The sequence below is a fragment of the Nannospalax galili genome, unplaced genomic scaffold, assembly GCF_000622305.1.
Source record: "Nannospalax galili isolate Female #2095 unplaced genomic scaffold, S.galili_v1.0 scaffold1087, whole genome shotgun sequence".
NCBI lineage: Eukaryota > Metazoa > Chordata > Mammalia > Rodentia > Spalacidae > Nannospalax > Nannospalax galili.
The window spans coordinates 2,333,401-2,354,410 of record NW_008356845.1 but is presented as its reverse complement, the minus strand read 5'-3'; the positions used below and the strand labels follow the sequence as shown (position 1 = coordinate 2,354,410).

Below are 21,010 nucleotides of genomic sequence, written 5' to 3'. Positions count from 1 at the left end.
GGTCTGGGTTCAATCTCTAACATACAAGAAGGTTGATTATGAATATGTATTATAATCGTTTTACTCCTAATTCTAATCTTTTCTAAAATGATGCTCATTGAAACGTGTCATTTCAAGTAAGTGATAGTTTCCCAAGCTAAAATGCCTAGGAATTTGTCTTGCAGGGTACTCTGAAATAGTTAATGTTTACCGTAGAGAACAGAAAACAGAGTTCCCAGGTGCTCTGAACCATTCAGCCAGGTACCATTCTTCATCTCTTTCTGAATCCCTCAGCCTGAGGACCTGTTCATCTTTAATCAACGTCACACAAGTACCTGGTGATGAAGGAGTAACTGCTGTGCTTCAAACAGATTCTCTGTGTCCAGGATCTTCTCGGCCTCCTCCTGGCTTTCTTGGGAGCCAGACATTAACTCCTCAAGGGAACTTTTCACTATTTCTTTGTACTGAACGCATTCTCCAAAGTTGCTTAATATCTTTTCAACCTAAATTTTCATGGGAAAAAAATTAAAACATATGCGACTTAGCCAAGTTCATGGAATCTCTTTTTAAATGGAGATGAGACTGACAAATTAGCATTGTGTAGATCCAAGGTGTGCAGTAAGATGCTTTTATACACATGCATTATGAAATGCCTAAATACTCGTTAATTAGTCCTTCCACCACCTCACACACCTTTTCTTTGTAGGTGCACATGAGGTTTATTGTCTTAACCAATCTCCTGTATATGAAATAGTTTAGTTTACCATGCTGTCCGTTACCTCTCTAGAACTTACACCTTAGAAATTTGTCCCCTGAAATATTACATATTTTAAGTGCATGCATAAAGTGTGTGTCAATAGCTGAAAAATAGATTCTGAGATCTCCAACTTTTATTCTTTCACATCATTTTAAATCTTAACTGTTATTCACTGGCATAGCCCCTTAGGGGAATTTCAAACTCCATATCATGTGGCTAGCGTTCTGTTCTACAGTAAAAAGGTATTCTAAAAATAAGAAAAGAAAAAAGAAACCTATGTGACTTGACAGTCAAGGTAGGGTAACAAAATGGTATTTATTGTATATACTATCTCCTGAGGTCCCTTGATTATAATCTCATGACTAATATCTAGTTATCATAGCACCTTATACAAAAAGTTGAGTACATACTATTCAAAAAATACGGGGGAAATTGAGAAGAATAAAAAAGCATTTGTTGAAGATATTCTTCCAATACGAATGTGCTCAGTGGTATATCCCTGGCTTAGCATGCACAAGGACCTGGGGATTTGATCCCCAGCCTCACATACAAAAAAAAAAAAAAAAAAAAAAAAAATCAGAGACCAGGCATGGTGGTACATGCCTTTAGTCTCAGCACTTGGGAGGCACTGGCAAGCGAATCTCCATGAGTTTGAAGCCAGCCTGGTCTACTTAGTGAGTTCCAGGCCAGCTGGGGCTACAGGGAGACCCTATCAGTGTAATTCTTAAACTTGTAGTCCTTTGGTGGATCTTCCTCCTCATCATCATCATTTTCTTAAATTTTCAGTCAGTCTTTTCTTCTGGCTTTTGCTTTCTCTATTTTAGTTCCATCAGTAACTTCCATTGTCTCCGTCTTCATTGAGAGAATCAATTTTGTATTTTACCATCAGTTGTCTTCCATGTAACCTGATCTGTGTTTGTCCAATGTAACTCAGAGCGTGTTGTTCTCCAAATACCCAGCAGTGAAAACCTGAAAGAATCCCAAACCCCAGATCTGTACAAAGCTTCAGGTCTGTTGACATAAGTAACCGTTCTGTAGATTCTACACTTGCCCACAGGCTTGTTTCTTTTTTCCTTCTGTATTCTTTTCATTCGTTTCTTTCTTTTCATTTTTCCCTTTCTTTCCCCCGTTTACTCCTTTGTTACACTGCGTAATTGCCAAAATTCTGTGTTCATCATTAATGTAAATATTAAATAGATTATCATCAAATGGGACAGACTGTGCCCAATCCACTTGCTACTATAATTTGTATTTAGACAGAATATGTTTTTCTATATTCACCTTTTTGTGTTTTTACTAAATGATTAAATAGCAAAATATGGTACTAGTACAAATTACACAATACTTTAAAATACATGAGTATGTGAAGAGGTAATGTCGGAATAAACATGTAGTAGATGAGACCGTATCTACAAGTCCCATGGGAAACATTATAAGAATACATGAAGGATAATGAAGTTATGAACTATCAACTAATAATTATAAGGTTGCCAAAGATGTATTTGATGGTTAAAAATACACTACGCATTTATCTAATGGTGTGACTAAGACTGTTGGATCTTGGTTCAACGATCACCTGCACACATACTACGTTTTGAGAATGTTACACTCACTTTTACTTTACCCATCTTCACTAAGGTAGAAGAACCAACATCAGATTTTCATCTAAAGTACGGTAATGGTAATTAAATATATTTCACTATTGCCGTAAGAGACAATCAAAGGACTGAAATAAGTCATAAGCTGGGAGCGGTATGCCTACAATCCCAGCATTCAAGATGCTGAGTCAAGAGGATTGTCATGAGCATGAGGCCAATCTGGGCTAAATAGCGAATTCTACGACAGCCTGGGCTACATACACAGTGAGACCATTTCAAACAAAATAAAATAAAATGAAAAACCCCAAAACCAAACAAAAAAGAAATAGCTTTTTATGTTCTATAAATTGATTAATCATATCACTATTTTTAATTTGTCCAAATTTCTTAACTAATTTGCCTCTCAAAATTATTACATAAAACTAAAACCACAGCAGTTCAGGGGTTTTTATAAAGTCAATCCCACAGTCACAAGGGTTCCATAGACATGGGTTAATATTGTAAAAGCGAACGGGCAAATTGTCGGTTAGGGACTTTTGTTGAAGATTCCTGATCTTCAGAATCAGAGAGTTCTGTGGGTATTTTGTAATCTTCTGTTTTCTATGACATTTTTACTTCAACAGTGTCAGACGGCACTGGTAAATACTGATTTGACTTTTCCTTTTCACACCGTCTCCCCCCTCACAAATTCATAGCATTAAACACCTATTTGCCTTCTTAAGCTTTGTGGGAGGGAGCCCACAAATCAGAGTGGAAGAAGCCCTACTAGACATGAAGTTTGAACATTTTAATCTAAAAGAAATATAGAAAACAAAACAAAACCATCAGGATGCGTATTAAGAAGTTTAGAATGAGTAGGCCTTAGCTAAAATGGAATTTTTCTGGTCTTCTGACTAACCTTTGAATTTTTTATTATTAATACGGGTTACCAGCTAGTGAACATTTAACTCTTAAATCTAAACACTACCACCAGCTTCATCTCCAATACTGCATTGAATCTTTGTGATGCCCTTTTAGTGTATTTTAAACCTTTTTTTGACAAGTAAGGCAATTAGGGCTTACAGACAGTGACAAATAAACTGAAGATTATACAGAAGTAGGCTACAAATTTAACTTCTGGCCGAGTTCCTCTGACTTTCAAGTATCTCCCCTCCCCTCCCTCCTCCTCTCCCTTTCCCTCCCTTACCCTCCCCTCCTTCTCTCTCTCTCTTTCTAGATAGGATCTTACTTATGTAGCCCAGGCTGGCCTTAAACTTGCTATGTAGATTATGTTGGTCTTGAACTTCAAATTCTCCTGCCTCTGCCTCTCAAGTGCTGGGATCGCAGGGGTGTTATCACCAAACTGGGCTTCTCAGACTGTTTTCCTAAACTTTGTGGCATGCCTTTAAGTGACCATGAAACAACAATGTTCTTTTTTTTTTTTTTTTTTTTTTGTCTTTTTTGTATTTTGAGACCAGGTCTCCCTGTAGCCCCAGCTGGCTTGGAACTCACTATGTTGACCAGGCTGACCTCAACTCAGAAAAATCCACCTGCCTCTGACTTCCAAGTGTTGGAATTAAAAGCTTGCACCACCATGCCTGACACAAGGCTTTTATTTTTTAGTAAGAGCAAAAACCAATGCAGACCAATCAGCTTTGGACTTCAGATTAAGGTCATTAATGCGAACTAACCCATCCAACAGGTCATTAATGCGAACTAACCCATAAAATAATACTGTCCTGTCCATAACTCAAGCATTATACTCATCTTTCCTAATAATCTTCTTATAAATAACTAATGTTTAAGATGCTGTTTATTTATAAAACTACTTGATAAACTAAAAAAATAAGAAAGCCCTGCAGATTCCTCCCGCAGAACTGTGCTTGGAGCATAGTGAATGACATACCTCTGACAGCAGAGCCAGCAGAGCCTTGAAAGAGCTGGATAGTTCCGCCAGCTCATCTCCTCGCTTTTGGGATTCATTCTCAGAAGAAACTTCAATCAAAATTTTAAGCCTAGATTTCAGCCAGCTAAGAGTCTCGCCTTTTTTGGTAACATCATTTCTGATCTCCTGGAATGAAACAACACTTTGTTTTAAATTTATTTTAATTTTTAATTTTTAATTTTTAGATACAAGGTCTTCCTGTAGCCCCAGCTGGCCTGGAACTCACTACATGAGACCAGGCTGGCCTCCATTTCACAGGGATTCATGGGCCTCTGCCTCCCAAGTACTGGGATTAAAGGTGAGTGCCACTGTGCCCAGCTAAATTTATTTATTTTTATTGCATGTGTATGAGTGTTTTGCCTGCATATATGCAAATGTACCACATGCATGCAATGCCCACAGAAATCAGGAGAGGGCATCAGATCCCTTGGAACTAGAGTCACAGATGGAGGTTAGCTGCCATGTGGGTACTGGGAACTGAATCTGGGTCCTCTGTGAGAGCAGTCAGTGCTCTTAAATATTGAGCTATCCCTCCAGCCCTGAAAGAACACTCTATTAACAAAAGCCATTGTAAATCACAACTTTCCAGCAAGAAAGAACTCAAGCAGAGAGGGTCTTTAAAGCAGATGTAAAAGAAGTAGGCATTCATTAGCTGTGGAGGGCCTGCTCTTGCTGTACTTTGTACACATCTTGAGCAAAGGTCTACAGGTGCCAACAGAAGGGCTTCCCAATGCCACAATCTAACAGGCAGAGCCAACAATGTGCACACTTAAATCACCTTCAGAATTAGATAAGCTGTATATTTACATTTACAGCAAACATGCTTCTAACAGTATTATATAAAAATATAAAATAAGTCCTGTTCAGGTGCTTGCTTCTGGGGTTGAGAGATAGGGCTCAGTGGTTAAGAGCACTGGCTGCTCTTGCAGAGGGCTTGGGTTTGAGACCCAGCCCCCACATGGAGGCTAACAACCGTCAATAGCTCCAGTTCCAGGGGATCCAATGCCTTCTTCTGACCTCCATGGACATTGCATGCATGTCGTGCTTACATACATGTAGGTGCTTACATACAGATGCACTTACATACATGCAGGCAATATATTCATACACATAAAAATAAATATTTTTTAAAAATACAAAATACCCAAATTGGAATTTATAACATATGTGATATATGCATGTATGTAACAAATTATGATATTTAGGATCTATAATACACACACATATACCATATGCTATCTGATTTCCTATTAATTGGAAGGATATTTTTGGAGAAAAGAATGATAGTCCCTTTTATTGGCTTTAAAATTAACTTATTGGTGGATTTTGTTGAAGAGTTTGTTGAATGTTTTCATAGATCTCGTAGAGATTTATTTTAATTCAACTTAAAGTTTGTGTCTCGTGTTTATTAGCTTTTAGAAGTCAATGTCCCCTATATTAAGACACACACATAGGATCAAAGCTTTAACTCAGCAGGGAATGTTCACTAGTCAGGCAGTGCTGGAAAGACTTCAGGAACTCAGGCCTCCAGGACTAACAACAGAGGCATGATGATGGTCCCTCCTGCACTAGCTATAGATGGCCTAGGAAAGGGGCTTCCATCCAAAGGGCTGTCCCAGAACTTTTGCAGGGCAAATGAATGCCAAAAAAGAATCACCTGACTTCAGAACCAGCTGGTTTCCACATTGTAAGATATCTTTAAAAAGCAGCCGGTAGAAAAGTCTATCTTTCTGTATGCACACAATGATATTACTGAGCCCACTAACACCTCAGGCAACTATATAATTTACTCAGAATAAAAGGACTGCAGAAGGGCAGGAACAGAAAGGCAATGCATTCTTTTTCATAGTGACCTGCAAGGGTTAGAAACATTGAAGGAATTTTCACCATAGTCTGTCTATAAGATGGAGGTGTCAGTAATAAAAAGGGGCCATCCTGAATGCTTGTCACAGACTATACAGTGTGTTCGAGCCTGGAGCTCTGTTACCCTGGCTGGGTTTGCCTCTCCAAACAGCTGAAATGAAGCAGTCCGACCTGATTACAACAGAAGACAGTTGCTCAGAGAATATTTCCTTCTTTCCTTGTGTCTTCAGGTTTATAAGGTTGAAACTACACTGTACAGAAGCACGCAATGCTCTTGTTTCCTGCGGCAAGTCTTAAATCTCTGCTGTGTTTTACAAGCAGCTTCCAAGTCCAGCATCCCCATTAGCAAAAGCTGCATTAAAGGCATCGCTGAGCATGGTTAAATCTCAAAGCTATCAACAACTCCACAGAGGCGAAAAAACTCCCAAAACCTAAGGCTCACCACAGTACTACAAGAAACTTGCCTTTAAAGAAATGTTCAGAAACCTATGATACTTTACAGAGAACAAAAAAGACAGCAGTTACATTAGCTAGTGGTTTCTTTTAATTATTGGAAATTTCCCACTAGCCAGCAATGGTTCAACACTTACATCTACAGCACGCTTAACCTCGCCATGGTTGGCAGTGTCGATGATCTCATCCTTGATGGCCTTCAACTGTACCTCCTTTGCAGATATCCAAGATGAGAACTCGGCAAATCTGAAATCATGCAAGCATTTTCTTATGAAAGGGGCCACATCTCAAAATGGTTAGAAAACATCACCTAATTTGAATTCACTCATTGAAATGGAAATCAAATTGATTACATTTTCTGAAACATTAACATGTGTCATATCTAAGCTCAGTAACGTTAAGGGAGCTCAGTCAAGGTGACAAAAATGTGTCTCATGCCTGAATACCTGGGGTGGGGATGGGGAGGGGCCACTTGTAGTCTGGCTTCATATGTCCCCACCAGAGTAACACTGGCTAATAGAGCCCTCCTATGAAAAAGGGATATGGGAAAAGCAGGGAGGAAGGTATTAGCCAACCTCAGGAATTTCCAGGTTATTTTGAAATAGAGTCCCTCACCCAGCTTTGGACTGAAATTCAAATCTTTAAAAATAAGTGAAGCAGAGCTGGGCGTGGTGGCACACACCTTTAGTCTCAGCACTGGGGAGGCAGAGGAAGGTGGATCACTGTGCCTTTGAAGCCAGCCTGGTCTACATAGCGAGTTCCAGGCCAGCTGGGACTACAGGGAGGCCCTGTCTCAAAAAGACAATAAATAAACAAATAAACAAAGTAAACAAAGCACGTTTTTACAGAAGCATAGGCAGAATTGATCACGCAACTAAATTTTCCTTGTTGCGTGAAATGAAATACAGGCCATCTCCTGCTTTATAAAGATCTCTGAGCAAACACTGAAGATTGGCTAGACACTTCCTGGAGACCTCCGAGTACCTGCCGGCATAGTCCTTCCACTTGTCTGGGTCTTCCATGAGCTTCACGTAAGTGCTGTCAATGGAAGCATGGAGCTCTTTGAGAGCTGCGTGACAAGCTCCAGGTGTGTCCCTGATTGGGTCCCGGACTGGGAGTTTCACACACAATTCTTCAATGAGCTGTAACCTCTTCTCACAGAGATGATGAGGAGCCTTGTCACTGAAGAAAACCTAAGAAATAATAAATGTTTTCGCCATCTCTGTGAGAAGCCATGCAACAACTTTATATTTTTTGCTGAAAAACTAAGGACCGATTTCCTGAAGACATCAATGTGATTAAGATGTTTTTAAAAGACCATCATATCTTTTAACTATCTATGCACTTTACATGGTTATGTACTTGGTGTTTGGCACGTACTCTATGCTCCTTAATGATCTTCTCACTGCCTTCCTGGGGCACCAGCTTGGTTTCTCTGTCCAGCTCGGCTTTGCATTCTTCTACAGCGGCTGAGAATCTGTTCTTCTCCACAGCAATTTTCAGATGGAGCAGATGATAAGGGGCCTCTCCCTGCAGGTCCTGCATCCACAGAAGACCCAGAAAAACAGAATGATGCTTCTGACTAGGTCTGTCTCCCGTTGAGGTGCCAAAATGACCTAAAATATTCCTTTTTTGACATAGGGGCTTCCTATGTAGCTTTGGCTAGCCTGGAACTCACTGTGTAAACCAGGATAGCCTCAACCACACAGAGATCTACCAGTCTCTGTCTCCAGAATGCTGGGATTAAAGATACGTGCCACCTTTCCTAGTAAGTATTCCTCTTTTCTTCCAACTCCCAGAGTCCTCTCTACCTGTTACAGGTCAGGTGTTTTAAAAGTGATTATTCTATCTAATTTTCTCAATAGCTCCATACAAGATTAATGACTACTGAAGCTCTAGGGTTAGGGACAAAGCTGAGGTTTGAATCTAGATTTAAATCACATACTGATGCTGTGTCATTTTCCCACCATGGGGCCCCTGTGCTTTGTCAACCACCCTCACAAGGTGGAAGGGACAAATATTACATCCACTTCACTCAAGGAAACCATTTCTAGTACTCAGCCCCCAACACAGAGTTAAATAATCGAGAGCTGCTGACCACTTCCATATATTCTTTTCCTTAGAGAAATTAAGGAAACCGTCAAATAACGCACAGCATTTAAACATTCTTCTCCTTTGGTACAAGCATGGGATTCATGATTACTTTTAGTTCTATACTTCTTAATTTCTTCATTTAAAAATACTAGCTTTTAAGTAGATTATTAAGGTAATTGAAATGAAAATGAGGAGGGGCTATGGAAAGATTATGGCAGTTGATCCTGGTGAGATCCATGTGCATATTCGAGCAGTAAAATACAGCCTTCAATTGCAGCCTCTGTGATATGTTTGTGGTATGCTAAGCTTCAAAGACATCCCAGGAAACTTAGGTTGAAGAATGAATGAATGAATATATATTTAAATGGGACACTTAGAATTTCAGATTTAATAAGCAAAACAACCACCTTTTTTACTGTATTTTTCCCTTGCACAGGATGATGTTTTAGCCTGTGTTACTGAGACTTTAGAATTCAGAAACAAAATAACTGATAGAGAAAGCATTAGCTGCCAGTCATCTGGATCTCTAGACGCCTTCATACAACATGCAGGGAATCAGCTCCTCATGGCACCTTTGATCTGCATCTGAAGAAGCCTTCCCACTGACTGGGCAGCCCTGGGGAGTCTGTGTTGTTCCACCATGCCTCTAGGCACTGACAGGCCCATGGCAAAAAGGCTTCATGTCCCTAATTTTGCAGGGCTCCTCCATGGTACATGACTCTTGGGTCAGACTGAGCCTGACCCAGCCCCTGTGTTCCCCACTGTGCACCTGTGGCTTTCTCCTAGCTTTGGGGTGCCATCCTGCACCTCACCCTCAGCATTTCTGCTTTTTCCTTGAAATCTTAACTCATGACTGGGACCAGAGAAAGGGCTCAATGGTTAAGAGCACTGGCTGCTCTTGCAAAAGACCTAGGTTCAGTTCCCAGCACCCATATAGTGGCTAACAACCATCCAAACTCCAGTTCCTAATGCTCTCTTTTGGTCTCCATGGACATTGCACACATGTGGTTCACATACACACATGCAGGCAAAACACTCACACATATAAAATATAAAACAAGTCATGAGTGCATTCAGGCTTTTCCAATTTATTCTCTCATGTCTCTGCTTTCACAAAGAGAACACTGTGCATCTGGGGATTAATTTTTCACTATATTTTTATTATTTGTCACTAGTTGTTTTCTTTAACTGAATTCTAAACTCTCTAGGGGAAAAGGCTGAGGTTTGGTTCATCACTGGTTCCTTACCCATTAAATGCTTTCATTTGTATTTTTAGATAGCTAGATAGTAAAATCATTGAGCCTGGGTGTGTGTGTGTGTGTGTGTGTGTGTGTGTGTGTGTGTGTGTGATTTTAGTAGTATACCTAAGTCATATTTTTTATCTAAGAAAACTTCATTAAATGTTACTTGAACAAATTCATTGGTTTTGTCACACCTGTCATAAAATTAGGAAACAATGAGTTGTTAAGCAAAAGAATAAAACTTATACTGCTATAAAGAATGAATAACAAAATTCTGCTGTATCATGTTTCAAGTTTAAGTCATTTTTCAATGGGAAGGGTTGCTTTAGTGACTTCCCATGAATTTCTGAATTTTCTTAGCCTGGACTTGCACTTCCTCAGGCTCTTCCCCTTCACTAACTCTAGACAAGGCATTCTTTATTTTTATTTTATGTGTATGCGTGTATTGCCTGCATGTAGGTAAGTGCACCCGTGTTGTGCAGTGCCCGTGAAGGTCAGAAGAGGCTGTCGGATCCTCTGAGATTGGAGTTACGGACAGTTGTTAGCTGCCATGTGGGTGCTGGGATTCAAACCTGAGTCTTCTGCAAGAACAACCAGTGTTCTTAACCACTGAGCCATCTCTCCAGCCCCTGGACAAGGTATTCTTGCAGACCCTACTCACCTTCCACTGTTTATGTAGTTTCCTCACTGCCTCCTGCAGCCCCTGCTGCTCCTGCTCAGGGAGGATGTCAGTGAGCTCATCACAGGCTTTCAGAAATGCATTGAGGACCCTTTGATCCAGTTGGCTGAAGAATTCCTACCACAGAGAGGGACGGTGGTTATGGTACTGTGCAGAATAAATGAAGTCACAAACAGGATCACATCTCAGTAAGCCTGCGAGCCAGCAGCCACCTTCATCAAAACTGCCAGGCAGTGCCTGTTCTTGAATAAACTACAACCATCTACAATTATGAGTCAGAAGTCATCATGCCTGACATTTAATTACTGCTCTTTACATTTTAGGGAAAAATATTTTTGCAGTTCCCAAATTTGGTAGGGTATTCTGAAAAGCCACTGGAAGGTCCTAAAACCTTGATTCCATACTGACAGACCTTTGGTTCCTCTTTGGTAAAGTCAGAAGAACAAGGCAGGAGCTGGGACTCTATGCCTCACAGCCCTTACCTGCAACACACATCAGTTCTGAAGGTCGTTGTGAATCGTTACCACATTCCCATCGTGTATACTTGAACAGATGTGTTGTGGATAGAACTGTGTATCCTGCAAAAAGCTATGTCCTAAAACCCTAACCATGAATATGGTAGAATTTGGAGCTGGGGCCTTACAGGTTATTAGGTTTGGATGAGGTCATGAAGGTGGGACCGTCATGATACAATTAATGTTACAGGAAGAGATGCTGTAGGCAAGCTCTCTCTCCAGCGATATAACAACATGGAAAAAAGTATTCATCTGGAGGCCAGAAAGAGTCTTCACTGGAACCCCTCCACGATGTTAGGCTGATCTCTGACTAAAAGATTCTAGAACTGTGAGGAAAATCAATTTCTGCCATCAAAGCCACCAGGGTATTTTGTTATAGTAGTTCAAGCAGACAGAGACAATACACCTGCATACACACACTTTTTTGGCCTAGGTCTAGAAAACCGTGTCCCTAATCCATTGCATCATCTTTTGAGAGTGTGGTTTTGATACAAATGTCTCTTAAATTTCAGGAAAAATAATCAAAGTATATGTTCTCAGAATGTTGTCCCTTGTTCCACACCATTTATCCAGCACTGATATCCTCAATACTAATGTCATTTAAACAAGTAGGATGAGTATGCAGGTGATTTTACAATGTTAGCATTTCTGTGTACTATCTACTAGACTCCAAGCAGCTTGGTATCTATGCCATGACACAAGGGTTCATTAACTGATCTTGAAGGGTGTCGTCACTCATCAAAATCTATTTAAGAAAATATTTATCTATAAAACTTTCTGAGCTAAATAATGAATTAGTAATCTGAGAGCCTAAATTATCCTGGTTCTCCATGATCTTAGAGCCTCACATAAGTCAGCAAGCCAGTCACTGGTAGGGTTCTGTGCCTGCTGTTTCTGGGGTCTCCTATCCTCAAAATTCCTGCCTTCCTAAATTTCCTCTCCTCTGCATTAGATCAAATGGTCTTATTTGTTCTCCAAGATAGTTTGTCTACACTTGGTCAGGTGCTGCAATTGGGACAGACTCACAGTGTGTCTCTTAAGGAGTTCTTCAGGGTCTCCCTTCTCCTCCAGGCCCTCCTGAGCCACCCGGAGCACCTTCTCCAGCTCGGCCCGAGATTCCTCAAATTTCTTCATCAAGCGACTATTGGCTTCCACGTGCTTCTTCCAATCTCCAGTTTTCTTGATCATATCCTTAATGTAAAAATGATACCGTCATCCCTTGGTATCCTTGAATTGGATCCAGGACCCCCAAAGATATCAACATGCATATGATGAGTGTATCTTGTATGAAATGAAGCATTTGCATGTAACCTAGGCACAGTCTCCTGTATACTCTACTGACAAATCATCTCTGGATTACTTTTAAGAACACATTAAGAAATGTCAGATGAATATTTCTATTATTTAGGTAATTATGACAAGAAAAGGCAGTACATGACACACAGATGTACATTTAGTATAGATGTGAGTGTCTGCCTACTTGCAGCTGATAAAATCCACAGATGGGCAACCTGTATGGATTTGGAGGACTGATAGCGATCCTAATAGAAAGCTTTCTCAATTCTGAGGCATCATTTTGTCAAATGCAATATTACATTACCATCATCAACATCATCATCATTTGCTTTAAAAACACTTGGAAGGAAGACATTTCACTATGGTGAGAATATTTAACTTTTTCAATATTATTATCAGAAAAGAAATGATGGTTTTCAAATACTTTCAAATACCTGACGATGAGGTCTTTTAGTGATGATCACTTGTCTGTCCTCATTCTTTGTATTTTTCTGGACTCAAGTGTGAATCAGGGAGAAAAACTAACCTGGAAGGCATGATGCACGTCTGCAATCTGTCTTTGCAGTTTTGTCTGATCCCAGTGCCTTAACATGTGGCTCAGGGTCACAAGCTTCTGAACACTTTGACTGCCCTTCTCGATGAGTGTTAAGGATTTCTTACAGTTTTCTTGGTAAGCTATCAGTTCCTATCAGGAAAGGAGAGACACAACGATATGCTTTACACGCCAGCATGACAGGAAGGAGGGGAGAAGGAAGGAAGGGAGGGACTGTTATAAATGACATAGTAGAGCTCCCAGGCTTTTAATTAGTGATAAGTAAATTCAGAAGTGCAGAGGAACAGCACTTTCCAAAAGAACTTGATTTTAAGCAATCATTGAAGTCAGTGCTTTTTATATGAGGCATTTAAATGTCACAATGAGGCTTTTGACTTTTTATACTTCGTGCACATCTTAACATTAAGAAAATGACAGAGCCTAAAAACTGTTGTATAGTTTATACATAGTTCTGACGTGGTGATAGGTGGACCTATTTTTTTTTAAGAGAACAATTACAAAACAAATCTACATTTCAGCTCTTAATTAAACTAAGTGAATTTAACCCAGTGAGCAATTGCTTTAATGGATATAGCAGATTTTACATCAGCTGTGGATGCTGGATTACAGCATTTGGATCCCTATAGACAAGCCACGGGCCTTACTGAGATCCAATAAAGTAGGCAGCAGACTAGCAGACCTGTGGGAGACTTGTTCTTGTCACATTCTTCCTGATGACATGCTGCAGTGATGGACAGGCCCTGTCTCTCTGCCTCACAGCCTTACATTCTACCAACTTTGGCCATAGACAGAGTGGACACAGTCCAGCCCAGCTGGAGTTAGAGTGTCATTTCTGTCTTGAATGCGCATCACTTGTGCTTCCACATCTTCAAATATCTTGAAAAAAATATTCAAACCTGCTCACGTGGATGCATTTTTAGTGATCTAGATGCAGATATTAAAAGAAGGCCTTTTTTTGACAAAGGGCAGCTTTTCCTTTTGAACATTTGGAAGTTAAAAGGATAGAATTTGAAACTATATTATAAATATTAATATTAGTTATCAATAATCTAAATATGACTTTAATTATGGAAATAGTATTTAATCATATTTTGTGATGATTTAGGAAGGTAAGAATTGACACTATCCCTCAAAATGAATGAACCTTCATTCAATCTGGTGAGATGTCATTTAGAATAGAGTTTGCTGATATACTGATTGTGACTTCATTACTATATACTGTTAGAAATTACAGAATTCATAATATTAGATAAGACAGAGAGAGAGGGAGAGAGAGAAACATGGGACCTATACTGTTAGAAATTACAGAATTCATAATATTAGATAAGACAGAGAGAGAGAGGGAGAGAGAGAAACATGGGACCTATGCACGCTGTCACCATTGCTGTGAGTTCATGTGAGTAACTGACCAGCTGTCTGGAAAACTTACTGCCTTCTGATCATCCACCACCTCTGGCTCTTACAAACTTTTTGTCCCCTCCTCAGTAATGATCCCAGGGAACTTCTTAAGTCAGAATTCTGGAACTTGACCATCTCAACCTGATCCAACTTGACTGCCCCCTGAACATAGCTCAAACTGCTCCATAAAACACAAGGCAGATTTTCGTCTTGGGATAAGACAGACTTTGATTTCAGTTACCAGTATTCTACTATTCTGGGAAAATACCTTTTGCACTAATTGAATTTCTATTACTGTAAAGAACACTCCAACCTTATTATATATGACTTAAAATAATGTCTCTGAAAGGGTTTTTCTTACCTGGTGTTTTTGTTTGAAAAGAGCACTAGATTGTGCCTCATGCTCCAGAATGGATATAATCTCATTGATCTTCCCAAGAGAATCATAGAAGGATGTGATCTGCCTTTCCAGTTCCTCCAAAGGAATGGAGAGCTGTTGAGCCTCATACAAGAGTGGGGGGCAGCATTCCTTAACCTTTGAAAATGCAAAGGCAAAAATCCCATGAAAGGCCATAATGCACCCAAAGCTCCAGGCACTGTGATGGTTCTCAAAAACTCGTTTTCCATGACATGATCATTTAACCCTTACAATCCTCTAAAGATGACTCTTTTATGTTTGCTCTATGTTGTTAAATTTTGTTGTTTAAAAGAAACATGAAAGTACTATTCTGATGAGACAAAGAGCTGTGGAGTTTTCTCATGAAAATTCATCTAAGTTGTCCATCTGGATGGCACTTTCCCATGTAAATGGTTGTCGTCACTGAAGCAGATGGCACCACAGTCCTCTTCAAACACCTCACTCACTATTCATTTTCACTTTGGCATTGAAATTTGACCTGAGGAGTCACGAATTATTACCACATTGTCTAGAGGATGGATGGCTTCCAGCTTGATGTTCACGACCTCCCGATCAGAACCTTAGAGATCTGCTGACCACCTCTTCCTAGGTCCTCCTGTTTTTCCACCTCCCACCAGCCCTAAGCTTTGCTTCTCTGGCTTGTCAATGTTCTTCTCATGCCAAAGGCATACCACACACCAATTTATTCCCGTGGTTAGAAGGTTCCCATGGCAGAATATGTCACCCAACCTGAACTGCCCAGTTCTCATCTGTCTTTGCTTTAACGTCTGTACACCTTCATTATCTTCATGATGAGGCTCTAAATTTCTGGAGCTCGGGAGCTCTGTAAAGTGCCTACCTGACCAACTTTTTGTTGGATTTCAGGCTTTTATAAATTTTTAAGAACTCCCCTCCCTCCATATCACCTTAAGGTTGTGTCCAAAGTATTTACTTTCAGACAAACAAGAAAAGGAAGTTAATCAGTATTTGCCTAAGAGTATTCTTTTTCATAAACACAATAATGTGCTAACTCTATCAGTAATATTCTAAAAACAGTCCTTGAAGAAAGGAGTGCCTTTAATTATACTATTGCAGAGTTAAATATACAATATTATCTTCATATTCTAGACTATATTGCTTGAACGATACACTCATCAAGTTAAAGCTACTGCTTTTCCACTGAAACAGGGCTCTACTGCCATTAGCGTGAACAAGAGAATCTACAAATGTGTGAACTCAGAATGCATTACTGATCTTTCCTAGGTTGAACAGAAAACCTCTCAACATGCTATCTCCCAACAAGCAAGAAGAAAAACATTGGCTTAAGCTGGGTGTAGTGGACACCCCTGTAATCCCAGCACTCAGGAGGCAGAGGCAGGAGGATTGCTCTGAGGTGCACATGTCTGCAGAGAAAAGTCCAGACCAACTAGGGATACATAGCAAGACTTTTTCACTAAATACAATAAAAATGAAACAAACAAAAAAGGAAAGGTGTGTGCAAAGGCACAATTCCCTTTCTCAAGGGCTGTCCTGAGCCACTGCATCTGGCCCAGCGAGCTGCTAGAAACGTGAAGACACCGACTTCTCCTTGACCTCTTCTTTAGAAAATTGTGTTTGCAGTCAACAGCATCTTTGTCCACTAAATTTAAAACTAATTCCAATAGGATGTTAGAATTAAGTGAATTAGAAATGAACTTTATGATGTCTGCTAGGTCGACAGTTTTCACTCCTTTAAGAATCACGACTCTTCTACTTTCCACTTTGCATTTATTTGTCCTTTGTATTAATTTCCCACTACTGACTTGGCTCATTTTTCTTTCTTTTTAGTTTTTCTCTCCTACCACAGCCTTCATTTGTTTTCCAATTCCCCTTCTGAAAATATTTCTACTTGTATATCTGATGGGTCTAATTTATTCCAAATCAATTACCCAAGCTAAGTGAGTTTTTCAAATAGCATCATTTTCATAAAATTCAAGTTTAGGTACAAGACTCCAATGAAACTTCCAAAGCTCTTAAGGAAACATTGCTCAATATAAAAGGGAAGGTTTATGCCTGGTGCCAATGTCTGTGGAGAACCCCACACAGAAGTGACACCAATGTGTATCCTGAGCCTAAGACGTACTCTGTGAGAAGAGAAGGTCAGAATTCCCATGGCTTTGGGACCAAACAGATAGAAAAAACAGAGTGGGGTGTATTAAGTGAATCTCGAAAAATTCTCATCACAATGTATGATCTTCTTTTCTTCTTCCTATTCCTCTCCTTCACCTGTTTCCATCCCCCCTGCCCCCGTTATCATACTTAACTAGTCTCTGCTGAAAAGTACCTATCTTTCTGCTAAACCATAGCCTACACCAAGTACTTCTAAATTTTTAACATAGGTACTAATTGTTATTAGCATCTCAGTTTTATTTTTCAAATGCATGACAAAGATACTAATTTGAGGATCTCAATATGAACTGAAAGTCTAATTTGTGGACCAGTGAAGGATGTGCCCACGGGAGTCAGAGGAGGTAGAAGCAAGTGAAGGCAGCGTGGTTGCCCCACAGTATTCTCCTACCTTGGTTAGTTGGTCTTTGAGCCTGGACATAGTTGTAAACATTTCATTAGCTTCTTCTTGGGGACTTTCTTTGGCAATGAGATGTGCTGTCTTGGTAATCATCTTGTACTGAGCATCCATTACTGATGTCCTCTGTTCAATATCCTGCATGAATCATTGAAGCTGCTTGATTAGCACAGGACGCATCTCCTTTCAGTTTCAGAATTCCACAGACAGCAGGACAAAAATCAATATGCACTGTGCAAAGTTCTGTTCTTACCACAGACCCTTATAGCTTCCAGTCCCTATTTTCCTGTATTACCGATGTACAGGCAATGCTATACCGCACATACAAATTAAAGTTTCCTTCTAAAAGTAAGTAGGTATTCTTAAGTTAAAGATTAGTTGAAGTCATGTCCATAGTTTCTAAAATATGTTAATTTAGTATGGAAATACTAATATGTGTAAGTGCATATTAATAATGTGGGAAAATTCTTACTTTAAGAGCTAAACTCATATTTACAAATCAAAAACAACACAACACATTGTAATTGTAGAAAGCATAGAAATTTTAGTATGGTAAGAACTTAAATTCCTATCATTTCAAACAATGATAACTGAAGCTAACATCTTATTACAATCGTTACTCTTTTTTTCTTACATATCTTTTCTTTTCTTTGAGACAGAGTCTCCCTGTAGCCCCAGCTGTCCTGAAACTCACTATGCAGACCAAGGTGACCTTGAACTCACAGAGATCCCCCTGCCTCTGGCTCCCAAGTGCTGGGACTAAAGGTGTGTGCCACCACACCTGGTTTTTTTTTATGTATCTTTATGCTTTTAAAATCTTTATAAAAATTAAAAGGATAATGCTCCAATATATTATATATAACATATACTATATATATTCATTCAACTGGTTCTGTTTCTTTAGAGAACCCCGACTAATACAAATGGTTTAGACTTCTCACTTAGTACATTGTTCCAATTTCTCTTGTCACTAAATATTCCATTATTTCATTTTTGAGCTTCAGACTCTTAAAAATATGTAAATATAAAAGTCATGCAATAAACACTTTATTGTGAGCATTATTTGGAGGGACTATCTGTATTTGTCTCTTGTTTTCTTCAAATTATTTCATAATTTGGATGCAGAAAAAATTCAAATTGAAAAATTATTTTGAAATTAATATGATCAGAAGGTATCTTTTCAAAATTCAGCCATATTTTCTATGAAAGGCATCAATACATGGACTTGTCAAAATGATCCTTAGGACACTAAGCACTGTGATGAGCTGACCAACCAGCTGGCTTGTAGTTTCAAAGTAGGTTTTTCAATTTTATGATCTCGAAAGCTCTTACCTCCAAGTCTTGAATTAATAGCTTGACATTAAGAAAAGAGACTTCTAAAGGCTCAGCAAGTTTCTTATGGGCTTCAGTTGCAAAGCCAGAGAGGGTGGTAGTACAGTTTGTGTATTCTTTCTTCATTCTGTCCATCTCATCAGCTCGTGCATACTGTAAAGAAAGCATGGAAGGATGCATCTGAAAGTCTCTAAACCATTATTCTAGAAACGCACAACCTTCACTTTGACATATTCTCATAGGCTGTGGAATTGTTATATGTTAAGAAAAATTCTCATTCCTGATTCTTATTTTAGATAAGTTTGAACTAAGTCCAGTTCAGTTTGAAAGAAAGGAGGAAGAAACAGCAACGAGGAACCAGGATTTGAAATGAGACTCGGTCTGTCTAAGCAGGCTCCATATGTCAGCATAATCCTCAGTCAAACTCTACATTTCTGTAATGTTCCTCCATCACAAACAGAAAAGAGTGAATAATCAACAGCAAAACATATTAGTTAGAACACATCTATGTTTTCCCTTAATAAGCTCAGTAAAATCATTGAAAGCAAGCTGCTTATCACATTCATAACACACGTTTGAAGTGAGTGTAGACTTGAAAGACATACTTGCTTAACTTCCATAAACAGCTCCCTCCATCGTCCATTCAGCAATAGTAACTGCTGTTTCAGATCACGGGAGACAATGTCATCGCAAGTTTCAATCAGAAAATTGCCAGCATCGTTCATGGCAGTGTGCTGCTGAATCCAGTGAGGCAAATTTCGAAAAAAATCCTAAGCAAGCAAGAAAGCACACTCATAAATCAGAAGCCAAATATTAATAAGTGATGTGAACATGGCCAGACCAAGAAAAATATCTGTTCACAAATTTGGTTTAAGATAGATCTTAAAAATCTCTTCCAAAACTAATTTTAAATAAGTTTCAAATAAGAACTAGAAATACCAGGTGTCTTTGGTTTCTCTTTTTTTTCTTTTTTGTTTTCCTTTTGTGTATGTGTGTGTGCACAAATGTATATGTGCATTCCTGTGTTTATGGGTACATGTGCGTACATGTGTATGTGGAGGCCAGAGGACAACCTTGGATCTTGGATACCATTCTCAATATTTAGCAGTTTGTTTTAGGGTCTCTCACTGGCCAGAACTTGTCAAGTAGGCTAGAGTGGCTGGTGAGTGACTCAGAAATCTGTTTTTGCTTGCCCAGGACTGGGATTGTAAGCACATACCACCATGCCTGGCTATTTCTTTGTGGGTTTGGGGGACTGAATTCAGGTCCCTGTCAAGCACTTTACTGACTGAGCTACCTGCAGAGCCCATATTGTACTTGTTAAGAGAGGGCTTTGCTATGCTTCCCAGGTTAGCTACAAACCCCAGGCTCCTGTAACCCTCCCCACTCAAGTTCCCAAACAGCTGGGACGATGGGCACACACCAATGTGCCTGGCTCTTAGTGTCATTTTATAAGAACATCTATGACATATTTTGCTGAAGATAAAACAGGAGAACATTCTCTTTTCCCCATCTTACAGATGAAGTAGCAATCAATTCTGCAAATGTCAGAGGCTTTTGCTTGGTGTTCAGTCCAGTAGATACTAGGACAAGCAGCAAACAAGAAACATAATGTCTTAGGGTAACAAAGCTTTCTTAAAAATTGACCTGTTACTTTTGATTTTTAAATCTGAATATTGCTGGGCATGGTGGCACGTGCCATTAATCCCAGCACTCAGGAGATAGAGGCAGACAGGCCTCTCCAGGCCAGCTGGGGCTACAGGGAGACCTGGTCTCAAAAAGACCAAAAAATCTGAAAAAAATATATATATATACATATATGACATTGATAGTTTATAATCATGGAGATGAATATCAAAGGAAAACATTTCAAGTTAAACATTGGGTTTAAGAAGATTTAATAGGATAACATCCTTTCTTAATTATGCAAGGGTACCCACTTGCCAATGAAACAGTACCCATCTTATTTCAAATTAAATGCATGTGTTCACACATGCACATACATCACTCTGAACACCAAGGATAACTCAAACTCCATTTATAAGCCATGCGTGGGAGGATTTCCTGCATAAATAGATGAGAACATTCCTGTTTCTCATTGCTACATTTCTTTGGATCAAATTAACACATGTGACATGGATTAGGGCACTGACGATCTGATTGGAAAAGTGTAAATCTGCATGGGTCAGTGCCTATTGCCTACCTTATCTACATAAGAATATTCAATCTATACCAATGAAGAATGACAGAAAATTTTAGAATGCTGCAGATATTTGTGCAAATAGTAACATGTGAACTAATCTTGAATTGCCAAGTCATTCATTTAAATATATGTATTGCATTTCTTTATAGGAGCTTGAGATTGCAA

At 39.3% G+C, this 21,010-nt stretch overlaps 1 protein-coding gene across 2 annotated transcripts in view; it reads right to left on the bottom strand.

The window, feature by feature from the left end:
• Nucleotides 1-21,010, bottom strand: part of LOC103751349 (nesprin-1) — a 183,654-nt gene that overhangs the window by 7,218 nt on the left and 155,426 nt on the right. For both annotated transcript variants that reach the window (XM_008854738.3, XM_008854739.3), the window contains 12 exons: nucleotides 19,248-19,412; nucleotides 18,643-18,795; nucleotides 17,305-17,448; nucleotides 14,712-14,885; nucleotides 12,926-13,084; nucleotides 12,130-12,294; nucleotides 10,571-10,705; nucleotides 7,955-8,113; nucleotides 7,559-7,767; nucleotides 6,712-6,820; nucleotides 4,220-4,384; nucleotides 315-482 (listed from right to left, as the gene is read on the bottom strand). In XM_008854738.3, coding sequence (XP_008852960.1) covers nucleotides 315-482; nucleotides 4,220-4,384; nucleotides 6,712-6,820; nucleotides 7,559-7,767; nucleotides 7,955-8,113; nucleotides 10,571-10,705; nucleotides 12,130-12,294; nucleotides 12,926-13,084; nucleotides 14,712-14,885; nucleotides 17,305-17,448; nucleotides 18,643-18,795; nucleotides 19,248-19,412 — 1,905 coding nt within the window. The remainder of the gene's footprint in view (nucleotides 1-314; nucleotides 483-4,219; nucleotides 4,385-6,711; nucleotides 6,821-7,558; nucleotides 7,768-7,954; nucleotides 8,114-10,570; nucleotides 10,706-12,129; nucleotides 12,295-12,925; nucleotides 13,085-14,711; nucleotides 14,886-17,304; nucleotides 17,449-18,642; nucleotides 18,796-19,247; nucleotides 19,413-21,010) is intronic.